The 22750-nt window shown below is 39.4% G+C and overlaps 1 protein-coding gene across 6 annotated transcripts in view; it reads right to left on the minus strand.

The window, feature by feature from the left end:
* ZMIZ1 (zinc finger MIZ-type containing 1) overlaps positions 1-22750 on the minus strand; it is a 280166-nt gene that overhangs the window by 131498 nt on the left and 125918 nt on the right. For all 6 annotated transcript variants that reach the window (XM_019617563.2, XM_010714339.3, XM_010714337.3 and 3 more), the window contains 2 exons: positions 22555-22665; positions 6280-6393 (listed from right to left, as the gene is read on the minus strand). In XM_019617563.2, coding sequence (XP_019473108.1) covers positions 6280-6393; positions 22555-22614 — 174 coding nt within the window. In that variant the 5' untranslated portion in view covers positions 22615-22665. The remainder of the gene's footprint in view (positions 1-6279; positions 6394-22554; positions 22666-22750) is intronic.

A 22750-nucleotide genomic window follows, 5' to 3' on the forward strand; every position in this document is an offset into this window, starting at 1 on the left:
TTTTTTCCTTTCTGCAGTACTAAGGATCTACACCCCAGCAAGCTCTCCTCCCTGCCCTTCTTGTCATCACACCACAAAGTACTGGAACAACGTACCTCTTAACCTAACAGGCCTGTTAATCAAGAGGGCTATATGGCTGCTTATTACAAAACTCCCTTCCCATTATGTTGCACTTTCAAAGAATCTCTTAACTAGCAGCAGTCAAGAGCACCCCCCCCTGCTGGCATCAGAATGAATTTTTCCAATTCAATTTGCTGGCTGCTCAAAACTAAAAATGCCAGCTGATTGCTAGTTCAGACAGCTCTGTGTTCAGCCACTTGTGCATACTTGAAATTATCTGAATGCAGTTTGAAGACTACAGCAGAAATTTTGTAATTAGAATTCTGCAATGTAGATGGTAATTTTTCTCCCTTGGTAACACACAGAGATCAGATAAACAGGAAGCAAATTGAAGAATTTTGCAACATGAATGGCGATCTGCTTCAAGTAGAAAAAAGGGAAAGGGAGGAAGATATCTTTGTGATCTGAAGTCTTGGTCTGATGAGACTCTTACATTCTAATTGCAGAAGAGCTGCCTCAACAATACAGACAATCAAAGCAGGTGAGTAGAAGTTACACATCATTAGCTAGTTTTTGGCTTTTGATGCTTGAAAACAGATGCTAGACAGGTTCTGCAAATGTAAAAGTGTCTGTTCAAACTAGTGTTCTCTTAAATATATTTCCAGTCCCAGTCAGTGGATAAGGACTGTATTTTCAAAATGAAATAAAATAAAATACTATACTTGCTATCTAATTCTTTGTCACTTCCTGAAACACACCATTCAAAATAAGGATACTTCCTCCTTTCCTCCTCCTCCTCCTCTCCTCTGCATGTCTCTAACAAGCATAAAAACAGAAGAAAAGGTCCCCACACTCAACCAACTCTAACCAAAATTTTCTCCCAGAGGAGAAAAATGCTTTAATAAAGCCAGCTAATCACTGGGTCACTGCAATACTGTTGTCACCTGAGTCTTGACAGGTTTTGAGCAATGATATAGATGAAACATAGTCATCACCTGAAGAAAGTAATATAGGGATATCAAAAGCATTTTAATTTGAACAGCAGCGCATTTCAAACAAAAGCTTCAAAGCTGTAAAATAGCATGGCAAACAAAATCAAATTAAAAAAAAAGGGGCTTTAGAATATCTTAAGGTCATATGACAGCCAGTAACACCGAGTTATTTGCTAGCATTATGAGCTGCTCTAGAGAGGACTGTTCCGTGCCTGCTGGCTGTACTCCGTCAGTACAGCTTGTACAGAGCCCCAAGGTGCTGTGTGTTGAAAACAGATTAAAACATGCGCTTCACAAATGCATGGAGAGTGGACAATGGAAGAAGAATTCCTTCCACATTAACTTCTTGTTCTGGAAGTCTTGAATGCAAAGACAAAAAGCAACACTTCTAGGTCTATAATGGGCAGCTGCATCCTGGTGTTTTCTGGGTATAGACCGTGCTGAGCTAACCCTCCCAATTGCAATTACTCGGATTCAGATCTTAAATGGTTATGAAAAGTGATTTTTGATGTCCCATGCTGACTGTGATTATATGCTTTTCTGCATTAAGCAGAATGAATCTAGCCAGGTGTGAAGACAAAGTAGGAGTAGATACTTTGTGAACACGTTAGCATGACTTTGTTGGTTTTGCTGTTTGAGGCATCCTGTTGTGGAAACTTGACATAATTCAAAGATATGGCTTTTGTCCTACTTTTTAAAATCAAGTAGGTTTAATTTTGCATTGGGTGAACTGTAGTAGATTTCTGTATCATGAACTGACATAAGCATTTAGTTTTAAAAAATGACTGAAAAAGCTAAACAATTTAAATTCCTCAATTTTCCAAGGAGAAATACAGATCAAAAGGTTATTGTACAGTGTATCACAATCACTAAAAATGAGCCTATCACAGATACTTCCAAAGGTTAAACACAGATGCCTGTTATTTCAGCAATTCTCCTAAGAAGTACTGAGATCTAGTAAAAGTCATGAGCAATACAAAAGATTCAAATGAAATCCATGATCTTTGGATTGAGTACAACTAGGACTGCAGCTTTGAGTGTTTTTTTTCTTTCAACTTAGAGATGAAACACTTAAGGAAATATGCATGAATTTCTCACATTTGATGACTGAGATAGACCCAACATTCAGAGAGGAAATGTAGAGCAGTAAGACAGTGGAGAAAATAAATACATTATTAATGAATATCTCAGCATAGCTTTTTGTGGTCAAACTGGGTAGGAAGAGTCAACTTTCAGATAAGAAGAGGTCTTACGTCCCAACCAGGGTGGTCATTTTTCACAAGAAAAGCTCTCTGATACTCAGTGCTCAGGCCAACAGCTAACTCAGGTAAGCACATCCTGTTTACCTAAATTCATTCTACTGTCCAAAACCATTCTGGTGTCAGGATTTAATTTGACTAACCCTGTAGGTACAGTTACACAGAGCAACTGCACACAGCTGTGCTTCTCTCTCCAGTATTTTGTTTTCAGGCACACTGCTGAAGAGTCCTAAAAATGATGAACTCTTGTGTGTTGTAACTCTCAAGAATGATGAGAGGCTAAAGAAGTGCCTTTATTGTCCTTGCTGAAAACAGCATCAGACAAGTCTTTAAATCTGTCCATTTTGCTCTCAGCTGTCCTCTGGTTTCCATTTTTGCTGCAGCACAAACATTAAAGATAACCATGTCCTCATGAGATCATTTACAAGTTCAACTGTTTGGCAAGAGCAGACCCGTGAGAAGAGACTAGAGTGGATCTGAGAAAAAAGGAGCAAAGAGTGAGACAACTTTGTCCAGCCAAGCTATAGTTGTTTTTTAATTGCTATATAGGAACGTAAGTTACTTCTGTCAGACAGAAGTAACGTAATGCCAAATACAGGTTTTCAAACATCAATAATCCTAAAGTTATCAATAATATTAGTCTTATCACAATATCTCATTCCAGAAGTCTTCATTAACTACAAACTCTAGAATCAGAAACTCTTTCAATTATAATAAAAATATAGCTACATTTGCTCTGTGGAAAGTGGAGGCTATTTTACAGCTCCTTCTACTACTGTCCAAGAGTTAAAGTCACATACCAAAAATCATATCCATTACAATTTCAATAAGTTACAGAATTAATGATTTCAATTTTTATTCATTTTTTGTCAACAGACAATTCTATCTGTCTTCAAAATAACCACTGTAGAAAACTAACACCTAGCTGTCCTTGGCAAGTTAGAAAGGAGTTCACTGTCTCTGAGAAAGAGCATAATTTGTTTACATGTGCTCCATCAGAGCTGTTAAAGGGAATCTTTCTGCAGCCTGTAACTTCCAAGAAAGAAAGCACATTCAAAGCTGATCCCTCCATCCTTAACATTTTATTTATTTGTTTAAATGTTCGGAGTTTTTTATGAACTTCTATTACCTGCTCATTTCAGTGACTTAACTTTCTGTTATGGCCAAACATAAAAAGGTAAACTTTAGAATAAGTGTCAATCAGATTCTTAGGACATAACAGTGATGCAAATACAATCATACACACTCACACACATCTGTCTATCTGATAAATTCTCAGCTGTTGTACCAATTCCCAAGTTTGCTTTTGAGATAGGAAACCCACACCTGTTACATTACATAGATCATCATTGGAGCCTATAGCAGCAATTTTAATTCCAGTCATATCAAAGTACTGCTGATACATAAAAGTCAATTATTTACTGCTCAACATAAGCTCTCTGTTCAGCTAATCTGATTTCCATAAATGCTTGCATTGCAAGTTAAGAACAGGAAACCTTCATTAGCAAGCTATTTTATATATTATCATCAAAAGAAGCGATTCCACAAGTAAAGTTGGAAGTTTTGCCGGTGATGTCCACTCAGAATATTTCTAAGACCTTTTTTTTCTGTATCATTTCAGGTTAGATTGGCACCAGGAATAAAAACACACTGTTGTTATAAAGTGAATCAGATATTACCAAGAGTGAACACAGAAAGATGATGCACAGGAATAACAGAATTAATTTAAGAACCAATCATTACATTAAAGCACAATGATTTGGAGTGCTTTTTAAAAAAAAATTAATAAGATAAATTCAACTAAGTTAATTTTTGCAAAAATATTAAATAGACTCAAAAGAAGCAAATAATCTCTTACACTTGCAGAGCTACCATTAAATTCTCTACTCATAATACAACAGATGTGTTTTGGCGCTCTGGCTTTACACCTGGATACGTTTAAACTTTGATGTGTGTGAATGGATGATTTGTTCATTCCTGAAAGAGCTTGCCCTTCTGCAGCCATGACATTAATACATTTCAATATGCATTAGTACATACTGCATTATCCACTAGTAGGATATTATGTTCTCATATCCTTTGATGGATCCAAGAGCAGTTTAGTATAGTGCTTTTTCTCTCATCAGAGAGCTAACAGAATAGTGTCATAAGAGAAAAAAATCCTTCTGTACAATAAAGAGGAGGAGCCTTATAAGGAAACATCTTTATCTTTTGCAGAATTTCAGGAATAAACGCACTTGCCCTTGGGAATCCACAAAACTCAAATGTTATAATGATGGTAGAGACTACTTGCTTTAAAAAGCATAGGAGTTTTAAGGGAAGATATTTTTGAAGGTCATTGTAAATACTGGCAAAGTAAGACAATAATCCTGTTCTAGGTTGAATACTCCTTCATACTGTTGGGTTTTTTCATTTTTCTTTTCTTTTAGCATAATCTTCCAAAGCAAAACATTGATAAACTTTGTCAGCACTACAAAAAAAAATGGCTCAATAATACAGAATACATCATTAAGCAAGTTAATATTAAATTTACTCATAACATTCTAGTATTTCACTCATTTTCAACTTTCTGAATAATTTCCCTGGAAACAGACTTAAGTTCTAATATGCATATTAAATACAGAGATATATTATTGTTATTATATTGTACTATGTATTATTATTCTATAGTTAGAAATATAACATTTCCATTTCTCTCTTGTGCTCTGTAAGGACAGTGAATCACTAGCGGTCAGACCTTATTTTGACCTTGCACTTGGAGAGGTGCAAGTCTGCATATGTAGAAAGAAAAGATTTAAACAGCAAGGAAGTTGCATGTCAGATTAACAGCATTCTAGCAGAAATCTGCAGAGAAATAGTGTATAGGTTGTCTACACATACTTGAGTTGTGTCTCCTTTCTTGAATGCTAACCTCAAAATACTAGCTAAGTTTTAAAAAAGTATAAATAAAATCCACACCTTCTTATATCATTGGATTTATTCCAACTTTTCAACATAGGAATCTGAAGGATGCTATACACTTGAGCACACTAAGATGGAGCCATTCCTTAACATTTGGATTTCTGCAACTAAATCTAAGTCTCAGTGTCTTTTTTTACACATCAATTGCATACTGCGTGAGAATAATCCATGTGCTTTCACTCCCTCCCAGCAAGTACAAAGATGATCTCTACATTAATCATTTTATAGTTTCTGTCTCCTTCCTAACTATTTGTATCGGCTTGTTCTGCAAATCACGGTGAAGCTTTAGAACACTCCTACTGCAGACAGAGTTCAATTCCTCTAAAGCCTTGACAAAACATAATAATTTTGAGTGGAACCTGCTGCTGGATGCATGAGAAATAAAGCACTGAAAACAAAAGATGCTGTTGAGCACACAATGAAATATGTTTTCAATGCATTATAATCAAGTTGCTTTAGGAACAACAGCAGTCTTAATAAGAAATGAATAGAAGGAAAAACAACAAAGTCAATAAAATTGTTGTAATTATTATTACGCTAGGATCAGACCTGCAATCCATACATGCAACAAACCAAACACGCAGAAACATTGTTCAGCTGGAGGTTCTGCATGCTTGAGGTTGAATATAAGTGGACCTTCAAAACACCAAAGGCTGAGGCAAGGAAAATAAATGCCTGTGAAGTCTGTTAACTCCACAGGGAGATATCTCAGTTGGTAATTTCAAACCATGAAAATAAATACTGTACGTACATGTAAAGTAACCTAGTATGTACTACTTATTATTTTTTTTTCCTCATTTTATCATCTAATTAACTTCTTGCTACTAAATCTTGCTACCTGTGATGCAACAGACTCAAATAAACAGTTGTAAGGATCTGCCTTTGTGTGTTAAACATAAAATGATGAAAGACACAAAATTCAGACTCAGAAAGCCAGGTTCCCTTGGCCACAACACGTGTTATAAACCAAGGGATCAGAATTGCCACCACATGCGGACTGGACATACCGTCAAACAACCCATCAGGCTCTGCTCAAATGGTCTCTGAAAGGCTCTGGGGTCACCACACCAGTCCAGGAGCTCCGTAGCTGCATTATGGAAGTTCGCAGGGTTCTGTAAGTGCTGACAAAGGAAAATGAAGAAACACAGTAAATAACATACACAAAGGCTGACATGCTGTTTTCCACACCATGTTAATGCAAAGTTTGGAAACTAGGAATAGTATACATTTTGGAAGTGAAACCAAAAATTGTATAGCAAATACAGACGATCCTACTTTAATTAATTCTCATTACTATCACAGACTTTCTAATTTTCTAATATGAATTTGTAAGTCAGAGAGAAGCTATAGCTGGAATTCCAGAGGTCATCCATACTTGTACCCCCAGAACATTACCTCTCACATCTGCAAACTGTAATGAATTCTACTTGGGCACCAAAACTGTCCGAATCTAAATTCAGTGAAATTTCAGTTCTACATTCAAAATCCTAATCTTAGGCTCATGCTCAGTTGCTGGGACATGGCAGTGCAGCCATGCCTTCCAATACTGAGTTTCATCTTTGCCTGCCAGCAGTCTCAGGAAATACCAGTGACAGAGCCAAACTGACACAATACACTGATCCCTTCTATGAATTTTGCTTTCTGTTTATCATGACACGTCACAGGGAGCAATTGGGAGGAACAACTTTGAGATGACAAAAATAGGAAGAATTGTTCTTGACTGAGGTGTGGCTGCAATGCTGATAAAATTGAAAATGTGAAAGCACTGGAAGTGTGTAGAAATCTTAGAATGGAATCTTACTGAAGAATCTGACATAATTTTGAGAGAAAATAAAGGTAAAGGTTTTGTTTTAGAATCTGCATGAGAAATGCAATTTTTAACTGTTGCACTCATCTCTGCTTTTGTACTGAACACACTGTATCTCTTTTTTTTTTTTTTTTTGAGACATATAGTAAGCTTACCTGATATCATAACTGACAATATCATCCTTCAAAGTGCTATACTGTTAAAGTATTCTAGCATTTTAGCAGAGGCAGAAGGAGGGCACAGGAAAGAAGGAATTCAATTTATGTGAATAATATTGCATAAGTCTTTCAAAGAAACAAAAAGAAAAGAGCATATTAGGAATTGGGAGCATCTTTTTAAATAGTAGGTTTATAATTCTTGAAATAGCTGAGAAAAACATGAAAATGATGATAATTTTAACCTGAAGGTACAAAACCCAAAGGTATCATTTTAAAAATACATCCTTATTTTTGAATCAGTACATAATTTGGGAAAACATGCTCACTTCTAAGCATCTGGATTAATGATAATATTCACAACCTAGTTTTTTTCCTCTTTTCCCCTGGTGCCTGAGAAGCTGCATATATATTAACTCTACCATCAATAGAGGAAAAAATCACTTCTATGCCAGATTTTAAGGACTTCTTAGTCTGTAAGCTTTTGAATCACATTACTGGAATCCTTCTTCTAAGAAGGCTCTTGGTCAGAGGCCTTGTTTTAACAAGAGATGACTGACATGCAGGGCATGGATTTTTAAATATCAGCAGAATTTGAAACAGCAGACAGGCACTGTGCATGTGATCTTCTGCTCTGCTCTGCAAATACGGACTACAGCTCCTACTACCACCTCACCTGAGAGCTTCACCTAGGCTATACAACAGAGCAACTTTTTCTTGCCAGCTCATTATCTTGTTGTTGGAGGAGTCAAACTATTCTGTTTATACACAAAAGAGAATAGTCCAAGCAAATAAGTGTAAGAAACCATATCTTAAGTCTTTCTATGAAGAAAAGCGCCCCATGAATAAGGTCAGCAGCTTGACATATGCATCGTGTAAGCAGAAGGGAAAAGGATCATTTCTGAAGGTTTCATTTAGACCTGCCAAGAACTGACTGCCTGACAGCAAATCCCTCAGTATACACTGCTCCTTCAGTATTCCATCTGCAGGGCAAACAGAAGCTGGTTCAAACCTCTCTACAAAATCATGTGTAAGCTCTGCTACAGTCAAACATACTGTTTCCAGGAGGCAAGAAATGCGTGTAAGCTGGTGAACAAATTGCATTTCACTGAACACATGCTGCACTGATAGGGCACGTACCACAGAAGAAACTGAGCTATTTCATTATGGGAAAAGAAACAAATCAAAACAAACAAAAAACAACCACCCCTACCACTCAGAAACATTTCATGGAGAAATTCCCAACTTTGTACTTGAAACTGCCTTTAATAATCCGCCCCTCTTTGTGAAATGTATCAAGATCTGCAGGAGAAAAGTGCTAAACTTGAGTGAGATATTGTTATTTTCACCACTGTTACTGTTTGCAAGCTACACATCTGAAACAGACATGAAAGATCAATCCCGAATAATTTTGTACAGGTTTAGGCTAACAAGTGAAAAGCAGAGAGGGATCTCAGCCAAAAGCATTATTTTCAGCTCAGTATCCCATAATGCTGATTTCTCTTAGCATCACAGAAAAGTAGTATCCCTTTTGCAAAGCAGAAGTCCAAACTGCACTAATTTTGCACTTCTCTCTGGAAGGAAAGGCCTCAATTATGTGACTGAGCTACTTGTCCTTTAACTTCCCATCATGTGTCCTCACTGCATCAGGACCGAGTACTGAAGAACCCTAGCCCACCTCCTACATACAGAAGGTATGCTGAAACTATGACTTCTCAAATGCTTCTGCTCAACTGAAATTAGTTTAGAAACCAGCCGGAAAAGACAAACAATTCTATTAATTCAACTAAAGGCTAAAAAGCCCCAGATAAGCCACAAGAAGAAGAAGGTGAAAGACCAGTGGTTTCACATTCTGAGGAGTATACTTCTGTAGCTTCTATGACTGAAAAGCTGATCCCGCAGGGACGTCCTATCAGTTAAACAAAGTTCCTTCTGTGGCATATTTCTTACAGTTTTCTGATTTCCCTAATGTTTTAAATTACATTTTTCCTCAGATTTCTCTTTTTCAGATTACAAAGGGCAAGGTTACTTTTTGAGGGGAAGCATGGAAAGCGAAGAAAAATCCTGCCTGAATCAAAGCACAAAGGCGGGTGAGTTATGTAAGAAAATATTCCAAATGTCTACCATCTTTTTTTTTTATTATTTATTGACAGCTTAAATGCTGCACCCAGGGCAAAAAGCACTAATGTCATTCATGCCCTCACAACAAAAAGGCTGCCTGAGAAGGATATTATTACATCTGCTATATTCACGGAGCAAGAAATTAAAGAGATTTTCTTAGCTCTTGATCCTAGAAGAGAAGTACAAAACAAGGCTTTTGCCAGACCCATCCATCAGCTTTGCTGTGAAGCACTTCCATGCACGGCTCTATCCTCTTCAACTGCAATTATTGGCAGCATCTTGACAAAAGCAAGGCGTGAGCCTGGAGTCTAGTTTGAAACTGTGCTTCATGTAAACAAGGAAAAAAATCACTAATGGATGGTTTAGAAAAAAAGCGACAATGAACCAGATGTTTCTACGACACACCTTGGTATGTCTTCAAAGCTGCTAATCAAGAGTGTAATAATGAAAGATGGGACCTGCAACACCACCACACTTGCAAGCTACAGTGCTAGCAACAAGTAGAGTGTGTGAACAGAATCTGAAGTGGAGATGAAAGAAGACAATGAAGTCAATGAATCGATTATTTACCAGACTGGCTGCAGTATCATCTGCATCTTAGACAGTTTTTAGTGAAACACGACAATTTCCATTATTGCAAAACCTAATAAAATGTTCAGACTAATCATTTCTGATTCCAAAAGACTAATATTTTCTAATCCTGGACCGAACAGAGATCACAGAGATACCTGATGCATGTGAATGGCTCATTACTGCAGAGATCACCAGGTGGTGCTCTAAAAAGACAGTCTCTTCGAGTCATTTATTTTTGGTCTTGGAAGGAACCTCATGTTCTTTGCAGCATTTTAATTAGTAGGTTCATGTGAGGAATGGAGAAAACAGCAAAGGAGCCCGCTGTCCTCTTCCCTGTGTTCCACAAGAAAGAACTGTACCAGCGAATCTCCTTTCCAGAACGGAGCTGGCATCTGAGCTGGATTCTGGGGAAGACCTGCTGCACATGCCCATGTGTGGCTTAAACATTTTATTTAAATAAAGAACAGATCATCCTTGTATATCAACAGAGACATACAAGCAGACAATGCAGGTACAGTAGGACATAAGTTTACTCTTTTTCACAGTAAACATCTGTGCGTCTGTTTCATGATTTGCTGTTATGTGGTCACCAGCAGGAAGAAAATGACATTCACATGGGGAGTTATGTGGAGCAGCTGATATGTGGCAATTTTTGGTGCAAACAATACAAAATACAGCCATTTCTGGAAATTGTTACTCCCTCCCTATTAGAAGGTATCTAAAAACTCCCGATAAGCAATAAAACTCAGCAATGAGCCTCAAACTATATGCTTCATAGCACAGATGTGTGAAATAGGCACATGTAATAAAGAACGCATCTTTTTCAAATTAGATACTACAGCACAATTGAGTACTTTCAGTCTTCACACCCACACCAAAGTGGGTGCAGCCCACTTCCTGCAACCAAAGACTCCACATAATTTTAGAGACAGAAATCAAACATCCACACTGAAATACAGCAAGAACAACAGCCTTATCCCCTCTAAATATAAAAGATTGCAACCCAGGTATACACTTGTGTATGTTAGGGAGAACAGTCTAAGAAGAAATGGAAGCGTCACAGCCAAAATTAAAACCAATTACACAGGGCTGAAGCTATCTCATGACAGTATGGAAAAAGAATCATTTGAACATGGAATCCATATGTTCCAAGTAGTTGCTATAGAAAACAAATGTAGAATTTATAAACTGCATATTTCTGGTGGAGGATTTTTTTCTCCCCCTTCTTTGGAGTACATCAAACTGAAGACAAAGTCCTAATTTGCCACAACTTAACCTATTCAAAATGAGATGTCATGCAAATAAGTTTTTGAGCAGCAAACTGCTTAACTATGCTAAACAAGTTATTGCATTTATTTACGTGATGTCGCACCAAATTATGAAGGCTGACTCAAGTTGTCTGTTTATTTTGCTGAGTTACGTCTGCTCTGTGTCTCACTCCTTGATTTAATTGAGCTGCTGAAGATAATATAACTTATCACACAGACACGATGCCATGTTGCTAGATTCTAGGTTAATTAACAGTAGCCTACAGTCACTGCATTTCTCACATGGTTAGCCACTTGGACCCTGTCTACTGTCTAGCTTCACTAATCAACGAGGCTGGGAATTTCACATTAGCGATAGAACACACCAGCAGCAGACAGAGCTTTTGACTGTGTAGAAAAAAGAAAACCCAGCTTGCCTGTCGGCAGCTTTTTCTTCCCTCTGAAATTAACCCATTATTACGCAGTGTCTGCTCACGTTGCACTTCTGGCAAAACCTCTGCTTAGCAAATCAGGAAAATCAATACCAGGTGGCAGCTGCTCCTTGGTGGGGCAGAAGGCTGCGGCTGCTGCTCCTTGAGTAGAGCCAGCCTGGGCCCAGCAGCAAGACCCACACACTGTGTGTGGCATGGTGCTGCGAGCCAGACGGGCTGTCCAGCTGCCCTGACCAGAGCAGCACAGGAGGTAGAAGCAGGGCACTGCAAAGCTCACAGGAATAGCACAGCACACAATGCACCACCTTCTACTGGTGTTTGACTGAGGTGAACCTGAAAATAAGGATGCGCCTCTTTGACACGCAGACTCTCAGGACAGGCTGCCCCAAGACCTTCTTTCCCTAAACTGTGCAGGCTTGCTCTTTGTTCTAAGAATTACTGTTCCACGTAGGGCAGAAATATCACCTGCCCACAAGGCTGCCCAAACGGACCCAAAGGCGGCAGCGGGACGAGGTGAGGTGGGAGGGATCAGCAACCCTGCCTGCAGCCCATCTTCTGGGCTGTCCGCACCACAAAGCTTCTCCCCAAGGTGGAGCTATGTCATCAGTATTGGAGGAGGACAGAGTTCAGCTCACAGCACAAATATTCCTCCTGCCTAATGAAGCCCCTCCCCTCTTTTTGAAATAACAGCACTTTTGATTCTTTCTGCCCAGAGAAATATGTTTTTGCTATTAATATTCCTCGCCATTCTCCCTAATGCACAATGCATACAAAGAGATATACCAAAAGAAAACGATGAAGCTTTGTGTTTAGATATTTACTCTGGGTTTTTTCTTTAGACTTCAGCCAAGTCATTCCTAGTTTGCATAACAGGTTCATCTATAAGTTCTGCAAAATTTGTCTTGCACTGCATTACACATCTCGAATTACGGGTCATACAGAAGCCAGCATCTAATCCATCTCCTCTGTATTATGTGCTAGATACTCAGCACACTGTGAGTTTTGCACAGGGCTCCTGACATCTGAAATGCATGTACACAGCTCTGAAGTTCACATGATGCATTTGCTATTTTTAGCTGTTAGTGTGCAGGTTTTCAAGCTTTCCTCCACAACGTAAAATTCTCACATAATTGTAAAACCTAAGGATTTAAAAGCAAAGCAAAATGTAAACCTTGTCAAGTTTTATGTATAAAACATAGGTTGATCAAAACTATGAAAAGAGTAGTTCCTTAGGGGCTAAACCAACTGACACTGTCTGAGGAAGGAGCTGATCTCTGCTTCCTGGGTACCAATGTGACTTTTGTACCTCTGGTGTGCACCAGCTCTGTACACTGAGAAACAGCACTTGGTGTCCTGGTGCTTTGGCACATTTGACCAGGCAGTTCACACTACTTTTTGTTTAGCTTAACATTCATCTGGACTTGCTGCACTGAATGGAAGTGGGGAAATGGCTGTAGGAAAGAAAGGGACAGGGAAAGAGCAAAGAGACAACGATTACGTGTCCTTCAACTGGAGTAACACGGGAGCAGATTTACTGTGGTCCTGCATGTTTGGCAAAGGGAGTTCAGCCCCGAAAGAAAAACCAATCACCTATCTCAAGAATGTAAACAGGATTCCTGGTGCTTTGATACAGAGTAACCCTGGGGAGACAAGGCAGTTTTTCAGGCATTACTCAGCACACAAGTATGCTTCTCATAGACCTTAATTTGATAGCTCATCAGCACCACACACAAGCAGTACATGGCCTGCAAATCAGCAGCGCTTACTCGCTGTAATACACTGATCCCATCGTCATTACTGAAAAGCCTCAGTGGGCTCCACGAGCTGCAACTCCACTGGCTGCAACTGAGCTCAAGGGGTGTCACAGAAACATGGGACGTTAACCAGGGAGGAGCTTTAGAAGTGGAAAATGCCATAACTCAGAGGCGGCTTCTCTATTTTTTCATAGTCAAGTAATGTGATTATAGAAAGGCCATCTATGTGAGCTGCTGTACTCAGTATATTAAAAATGAGTCGGCTGTGAAGATTCAAAACCAATGGTCTTTTCTTTTTTTGAGAGGGTAGAGGGGAGTACTGAGATATTTTCTTTCTTTGGGGAGTGCATTTTTTGTTTATCTGAACATGGTTATATGTAGTTCAATTCTCTACAGTCCCCTTCAATATCAAAGATTGTTTTATTTATAAAAAAAATTAAAAGGCTCAAGCTGTGCATTTTGTATTCAGATAATCTCCCCCTCCCCCCCAAATTTAGTGTTTGTGAGGTTGAGAGATCCCTAATGAATAGAATTATCTTGCACTTACATGGTTTATTCCATTGGAGGCTTTATAAATATTTTATTAAGCTCACATTTTGAGAGGCACTAGATACACTGAGTAGGAGATTAAAACCATGTTAGTCCACAGCTTCTTATAAAACCAGAGTGAAAGGGAATCACCTCTGCCCCACTTGTCCACTACAGCCTCTTTTTCAAGGAGAAAGAAAACAGTAAATGCTCAGCAAAGCCCAGCACCTTTTTATCAGATGTTTTAAGTACACAAAAATAGTGGGGGAGTTGAGGATACGAATAATCACTGAAGACACATTAAACAAGAAAAGGAACAGAAAGAAAGCATGAGCATAACTGAACTGCAAAAAGGCAAGGTGTTCATTTACTGTAAGCAGTAACAGAACAAAAGTACTAATGCAATTTCTGCAGATGGCTCACACACAGGGAATCACTGAATCACACAATTGCTGGGGTTGGAAGGGACCTCTAAAGATCATTGAGTCCAAACCCCTTGCTAAAGCAGGTTGACATGTCATATAAAATGTGTTTACAAACCAGTGTTGGTTTCAGAAAAGATGAATGCTGGCTGACTGAACAGCCTTAGTCTCAGGTACTGCGAGATCTGTAAGGAGGACTGCACACACATGCACAGGCTGCAAGAGGAAAGTGACAATACAGCAATCATGATGTGTCTGCTAGTTTCACAGAAAGTCAGAGATGAATGCAGTGTTCTGATCCTTACCACACGCAGGAGGGCTAAAACAAGAATTGTCCCCTGGCTGTGACAATCAGAATTACTTTGCCATCCTTACTCTGTATCTTTAATAGCTACTCAATTGCAGTACATTTACAACTTTGTGTTACACAAATGAACATGCAACAAATTAAACGTCCATAGAGCCTCCAGCTGCTGCTCTACCACATCCTGCCTAGACCATAAGGAAATTATAGTGATTCAGATCTGACTGATGGACATTGGGCATGCAAGTGGCCAATCATCTTCCTGTTCACAGGAACAGCAGTACCCAGTCCAGACTCTGTATCCTTCATGCAACCAGCACCTGGCCTGCTGAGAGCCCTGAGAACAGTTGTTTTGTGAACGACTCAGAAGAATCAGAGAGCTCCTTAGTAACTCACAGAGTGCCTTTATGAAAAAAGTCAAGAAACAAAGGAACAAATGTTTGTTCTTTCTCTTAGGCCATGCTCAGTGACATAAGGCTCCACTCTACCTTTAAATTTGCAATTTTAGCTCATTTTAACTATGAAATCCATTTGACTAACCCGTTCACTCACTTCTTGTAACCAAAACAAGCCATTTTCCATTAGTATTTCCCTTCATAACACGCTAGTGCAACATGTCTCCATGTGTGACGACAGCAATGATGGTGATGCTTCTTTATATTTCTTCATTGTTTCAATAGACAACACAACAATACAGTTTTCTTCCTTGATGTCTTCATGCCTTTCAGCAAGCAGTTTGAGCCCTAAATACTTCTATGTATTAATAAGTTATTTTTCCTCCAAGTATGTTTTTTTCCTTTCAAATGCTATAGCACTATTAAAATATTTACTCAAATTGTTAATAAATATTATTTATGAAAATATACTTGTCTTCAAGGTGTTTGCCTGCATTCTTTAAAAAAAAAATCAGCATCACAGTGTCTTTAAGTAGAAGGCTAAGTGAAGGATGCAGGGAAAATGAAAATTCTACATAAAAAATAAAAAAATAAAAAAATCTGCGCTACAAACACTTAATAATTTGAGGCACATTCCCCACCATTTCAAAAAGTTAGGATTAGTGGTTTCTTCATGCAGTTTGGTCCATATCAAGATGTTTTAAAGACATCAATGAAGCATGACAACAACCCTTGAGTAGAAAGCTGTTGTCAGTAGTACAGCCTTTGAGAAGCAAAAATGAAAACGAGGGTAGAAAATGAGTTGAAGGTGAAAGGGAAAAAAGAGAGAGAAAAAAAAACTCAAAATCACCTGATTTATGCATTGAATCAACTCATTTTAAAATTTAAAAAAAATTCTTCATTTTCTAAATTTCAGGAGAGCAAATACACTTATCTTGAAATAAAAGCAATAGTCTTCAGTAGACCCAGTGAAATGGCAGTACCTTTGATGTACTTTGCCTTCCAAATTTTTTTTTGTCATTTAAGTAATTTACTTACTCACTGGTTGTGCTTTTTACAGCACTTTTAATCAACAGACTTAATCTTTATTATTTTAATCTCTTAATCTATACAGAGATAAAATCTCAAGGTGACTATTAAAAATGACTACTGCATGAACTGATGGCACTGTGGAAGATGTTAATTCACTTGATCTATTTTCATGGGCCCTACCAGCCAGAATCACCAAAAGCAGTGATTCCTCTTCCAGGTTATTTGAAGAATCTGCTATTTTTTATCAATTTCTGTACTATATGCATCTGTGGGAATGGAACATAGGTTCTGCATAATCCTCTTCAGCAGTTAGATATTAACAGCACAAATTCAGTTGTGAGAGGACAAAAATCCATGGAGGAGAGTCAGGTAAGGATGAAATGTTTCCTTCTGCTGAGGTTTGCTATACAAATATCTGATCGTGCTTTTCTGGACGTTTCCCTCACCCTGATCTGCCTTGCAAAGAACGCTATGGAAATAACATAATTCCAAGGTATTCCAAAGGTCTCCCTCATTCTCCTAATCATGTAGAACGATGAGACTAATAAGCATATTCTTTTTCTCAGGATGAATCATTTTGAAACTTAGATTCATCTTTACTAGGTAAGACCTTTAGAGTAGTACGGGAATTTTTGCAAAGCCCAGGAGAATTAATGAGCTACAAAAATCCAAGTCCACTAATGCCACATCATCCAACTCCTGCTGGCTAACGCAGGTCTGCCAGCTGAGTGAAGAGATCTGATTCCTTCACTAGGAAACTTTTCACTGTAGCGCAATAGCAGTTGCTGTGCACTTCATGCACTGCATTCTGTCAACGGGATACAGTGTGGGCAACAGCAAAAAGGACATCTACTCCCATACCAGCAAACTCATGAACATTTGCAGTTTGTACATTGGCATTGATCTGAAGTACAAAAAGGACAGAAAAATCACTGAATTCTCAGCAGCATGCAGGACATGCTCCACTGGTATGCATCAGGCTCCATCCAAAGCACAATAACAAATTAGGTAATAAGAGGTAAATATGAAACAGCATACTTGGACATGGTTTCTAGTTCACAGGCTTTTCTACAGCACCAGCCTGCTAGTTCTCTAAGCACCAGCCTGCCCTTCCCTCCCTTCTGCATGGGCTGGCAGAACTGCCCCCAGCACATGTTCCGTGACCTGCTGATGCACACCAGTACTGGTTCCTCTTCTATACAGCATAGAAGCAATAAGGAGCTATTAACACGAGGGAAGTGTTTTCTTTCAGCAGATGACAGTAAAGGTCTGTGCAGCTGAAGGCTCCTGGTGTTAACAGTAACATTACCACTTCAAACAATTTTTTTAAAAACACTTTCTGCTTTTGCAAACAAGTACAATGGCCCCTTAAGTGCAAATGCTGTACAAGCTGTACCTGCTAGGGATTTGCCATTGCACCAACACACGTAACTAAGGGAAATGAAGCAGCAAGCACGCACACACGAAGAGCCAGAAATGGTACGACAGATGCTGGAGACGTGTTGCCAGCTAGGTCACGTATTCACTGCAGAGTTCGACCCAGCTGCTGACAAAAAGAATTTCCTATGCTCATCTGACACCAAGGTGACACCATGAACTAGCTTACAGATTTCTAGAATTTTCAACTGTTCATCCTTATTCACCAATAGACAATTTTAAGCATTGGACTCGATTAGTTAATTGCAGAGGAAGAAAAAATAAAATTAATCTAAATACTATTCTACTAGACGTTTTAATTGGAAGTTTAAAATGTATATTTTCTCTTTGAAAAAAGTTAATAATACTAATGCCTCAATCCTTGAGGACAGAGCTGCAGTAAAAAAAGAAAGAGGACTGGGAAGGGGAGAACTGTGCCGGCATCAACTTCAAGCCTAGCGTAGATAGTGGGTTATATTCAATCCTCTGAAATTTCTTGTACTCAGCCATCTCACCAGACAAACAAGGTATCCAAATGCTGCAAGCTTCAGGACAGTGCTTCCCCCACCAGAAGTGCTTCTAGCACTCCTCTCTTTGCTCATTCCCTTGTGGCTCCGCTGTCTGTGCCAGAGCAGTCGCCTACTGGGATGCAGGATCTGACAAGGCAAGAATGCTGATTGACAGGTCTGTAAGTGGACTGGAGGAGCCAGGAAAGCTGGTCTGCTGTCAGTTTTTCCTAAATATACTTAACTCTAGCAGAAGAATATTCCAACAGACTGAGCAAGAAAGCAGACGAAGAATATGCAGCTATGGCTCTCAGGGAAGGAAAAAATATTCCAAGATGTTATTGATGGACTGTTCAGTCAACAAGCCAAAAACGCTATGTCCCTTGAATACATTCTTCTAAATTTTTTTATTAAAAAAAAAGGTGCTTTTTTTTTTTTACCATCAGGTTTCCCACTGTATGTTATTTCATGTTTAGCTGCTTAAAAAAATGGTAACATTTGATGGGGATTTTAACCAGAAAAATATGCATTCTAAATAAATGCACCCTTCATAGGAAGACTTCTAATCTTCAAAATTCATGAAGAATGAAATTTTCACGAAGCTTTATTAAAACCTTTTCAGCTATAATTTCATATCTGCCCATATTAGCCCATCCAGAATATATTAAAAATGACACGTTTAGGACTGCTGAGCATTTACATGAATCTGCAGCAATAATTTTGAAAAGCAGAAGGATTAGTTTGAACATCTCAGGGCTTAAATGCTAACAGCTATGTAAAAATAAAGAGAATTCTATTTTCTTCTGAATTGCAAGTGAGCTACCAAACACCAAGTTGCTGAATGATAAAAGAAATGGGACTGTTTGTTTCCAGACTGAGAAAGAAAAGATCAACGCAAACACACAGCAATTACAACTTTTAGAGTCTCTCTCTGAACAGCTCAGGAGGCATTATAAAGCACAGCAATTGCAGCAATTCAACAAGCCTTCCTGAGGGAGGGAGGGAAGAAGGGAGGGGAGAAATGCTAATCTCTTTCTAGAAACCAGCACTGTGATGTGTGCCTCCAATTACGCCTGGTTCATTGAGTGATCCAGCATCATCTGAGGATATATTGCTCAATGTGCCCTGATGTAATGTGACACATGTGGCAGAAACAGCCTTCTCTGTTCTCAACACAAACACTTCTGACACCAGAGAACTTGCCCATACTTCCCACTAACCCATTACTAGAACTTCAGCACAGCTTGAGTACCCACCTTGATAGCTGCCCTTCGTGCAGCAGGGAGATCTCACACACCTATTCTGAAAAGGGTGGCTTCCTTTCTACTTACACAGAGATTTTCCTTATCTTTCTCTTTTCAAGAATTTCCAGGACATGTGTAGAAACCTTCCAAACTGACCGCCAGCAAGCAGAGGCAACAAATCTAGAAGTCCCTAGATGTAAAACACCCTGAACCTCTGAAAGTTGGCCCCATCAGTGTGAGGATGGACATGAGTGGGATTGCAGCCTACTGATTTTGCCTGGTATTTGCTCATGTTACAAAAAGAAAATAACAAAAACTGTCTGGATAAAGCTGCACTGTTGGGCTGCTATGCAGTTGTAAGGAAAATGAGTCAGTTCTGGAGCCTTCCTGAGTCCTGGGCTCTGTGAGGTCTTGAGGTTCAGCCCCGCACTCCTGCCCTGCAATGGCAGCTGCAGTGGATCTCCAAAGCCAGCACTGCTGGCCAGCAAGCAGGCTTTCAGCGCAGGGCAGCCCTTGGGCCTCTGCTGAACACAAAGCCTTTCACAGTTTTGTTTGCGTGGACAAAAAATTCCAGATAAGAAGCCCACACTCTGAAGATCAGTCTCCTTCAGCATATCCTTAAGAGTCCACAGTGTCATGACAAACTAATTGCATGTGTTAGGAGAAGACTGTTACTTTGGCTTTTTCCACAGAACATTAAAAAAAGTGTCTGATTTTAAAGCACATACACTTACAAATAGTGAGGGAATCAGCTACAAAGAGACCACACATGCTGTTCCAGCCTTCCACAGAAGTCTGGTTTTTAAGTGTAAACACACAGCCACCTCTTCAGTTTGCCCTTTCATCTCTTCTGAAACAGTTCTTAACACACACACGCCCTTCACTTCCTAACTAGCTGATCATATACAAGTTTTGGTTTTTGTAGCTGGAAAACGCTAAAAAAAGATAAAAGTAAAACACAACCTTGATCCTAAAACAGAAGTCAGCAAGGACACTGTGGGCGTCTCACGAGCCAGAGCTGGAAGCCAGCAGCTTGTGCTGCAACCTGATCTGCCTGCCCAGGCACTGGGAGAGCCATTTATAGGTGTCTCAACTGGGCAAGCTGTGTGAAGCTGACCACGTGCGCCTGGCTGCCAGCAGGGCGATCGGATGGGTGGGTGCTGGGTGCCAAGGGCGGGCGGCTTCTGCCCCAAGTGTAGCTGCTCCTGTGCTAACCGGCCTACAAGCACACGTCTGTTCAGGAGAGCAGCACTGCCTTTTTGTTCACAGGCTGGGAAGAAAGAGTGAAAGACTGGGGAAAAAACAGGCAGATTTCTGTCTGATCTCGCTGCTAATCCCCAAAAATTGGTGAGAGTACATTGACATGATCATGTAAGGTGCTGCATGTAACAGTGAGTGGCTTGGTTCTCCATGGGTGATCTGGCAATGCCCTGCCGTGGTACTAAGCTAATTGTGCCAACTAATGGCCTGTCTCAAATAACAAGGTAAAACGTCTCAGAGCTGGAAACTTATGGCTGTGTGACAGAAGAGTCTCCTCTGAAAAGCTAGTCTGAGTCAGTTTCTCTCTCTCCCTTCCCAAGATTTTGGAACTATGAAAAAGAAGTCTCTATGCTAAATTCAAGGACAAACCAAAAAGCAGTCATTCCTCTCAGACTAAACCTCAAGTATTGTAACTTTCACAAAAAAGATTATGCTCTATATTTTTGGTGGTAAGTCACTGACTTGCTTAACTATTTTTTGTCACAAGTTGAAAATAAGAACACTCATATTCACTGATTCAGCGCTTTATAGGAAATGGAGACCTTAGAGTTGCAACCACTCCCAGGCAGGAAACTCCTTGCTAGGCATCTCTTGCTGTCTGGCAGAACAGAGCAACTATGCAACCATGCCCTGTCCAACAGAAGTCTCTAAGCTTTCTTCCAGACAGGATCAAACCAAATCAAGAATGTTCCACCAACAGTGGAAAGTCTGACCTTATTCCCTTTCTCTCCGCCTTCATCTGCCTGTGTAAACCAGCGTGGTATAAATGAAGTTAGAAGCTTAGATTGACTAAGCATCCATTACACAGTAAAAATTACCTCTTTAATACTGTAAAAAGAAAAAGTAATTTGAGAGTCTTTCATTGTATTAAAATAACAGAAATTCTCTATGTACAAAAACTGGGAGCTCTAGAAGCCAGAACTAAGTAGCATTCTCCATTTGTCTCCACTTGATCTGAAGGCTTGTTCATACAGCTGGAAGGTTGAACAGTTCTGTAAGTCATTTCATTCTTCATCCGCTGGGCTAGGATGGCCAAAAAGGACACCAATTTGTGACAGCCAAGGGCATGCTTTTTCTGAACCAGATAGTTCATAAGGAACTGGGATGAAATCCCAAAATTCATTTCCCTCAGGCCTTCAAATAGCCATGAGATGCATTAAGTTTCACCACAGAGTAATGAAAGAGATTTAAAAAAAACAGCCACCACAGACTCAGGCCAAGGATGGACTATGACCAGCAATTCTGCAGGGACAGTTTCCTATTTCTGCTCCCTGCCATACAAACTAGCATTGTTCGACTTATTCCAAAATCCTCTCATATAAAGAAAACACGGAGAGAAAATGATTCGTTCAAACTCTGCTCTTTTTCTCATATCCTGCCAAAGCATCTACATGGTTAGACTTGCAAGTAAACACATTTCTTTTGTTATTTGCATTAAAATGTATTCCAGATAACATAAACCTCTACAAATATATGGGCAAACATAACTAATCGTAATGGAGACTGCTGAAGGTAAGAGAATGGAAACAGATAAAAAGTTTAGAGATCTAGACTGATGCAGTATCATCCCCATGCCTATCTTTTGACAATTCTTTTGATTTAAGGTTCTTGCATTCACCACACAAAGAAATCTATGAATAGCAAAGTGTTGTGCTCCCTCAAGAATAAATATACGTCCCAAAGCTCTTGGTTAACACAAATATAGAACAGAGATAGCAGGATGGACTAGCATCTAAATCTGTTGTGGCCAAAATTATTACCAAATAGTCAGCCAGAGAAAACTGCTCAGACGACAGGGGAAAACAGGCTGTGAACATCATTTCACTAATTTAGTGAATCTCCAGACCGATGGCTCTTCAGAAAGGTGAAACGGAAAGTTTGGCTTTTGAGGTTTAGATACCATCAGCAGATACTCTTCTCTGCAGTCGTTTTACAATGTCTCACTCCCACTCTCCTCCTCACAAAAGGCCATGGTATTCATCACGCATCAGGTAACCATAATGCTCATCAGAACCTGCCATACAACACGCAATGCTCTAACAGTAACCATGTTCACCTTAGCTTACCTGTTTTATGCACTGCAGCCGGTCATTGGTCTGCTGTATGTGCCTGTCCATAGAGTTCATTTTGATTGTCTCCACTTGGCTTCTACCTGAAAGCCATTAAAATCCCTCAATCTGCAAGACAAAAAAAGACAAAGATCGCTGAGCACAGTCCATACACTTCTACCCCTTCTACAACAGGTGTGATTGTGAGATCTAT

Source organism: Meleagris gallopavo, chromosome 8 (assembly GCF_000146605.3).
Source record: "Meleagris gallopavo isolate NT-WF06-2002-E0010 breed Aviagen turkey brand Nicholas breeding stock chromosome 8, Turkey_5.1, whole genome shotgun sequence".
NCBI lineage: Eukaryota > Metazoa > Chordata > Aves > Galliformes > Phasianidae > Meleagris > Meleagris gallopavo.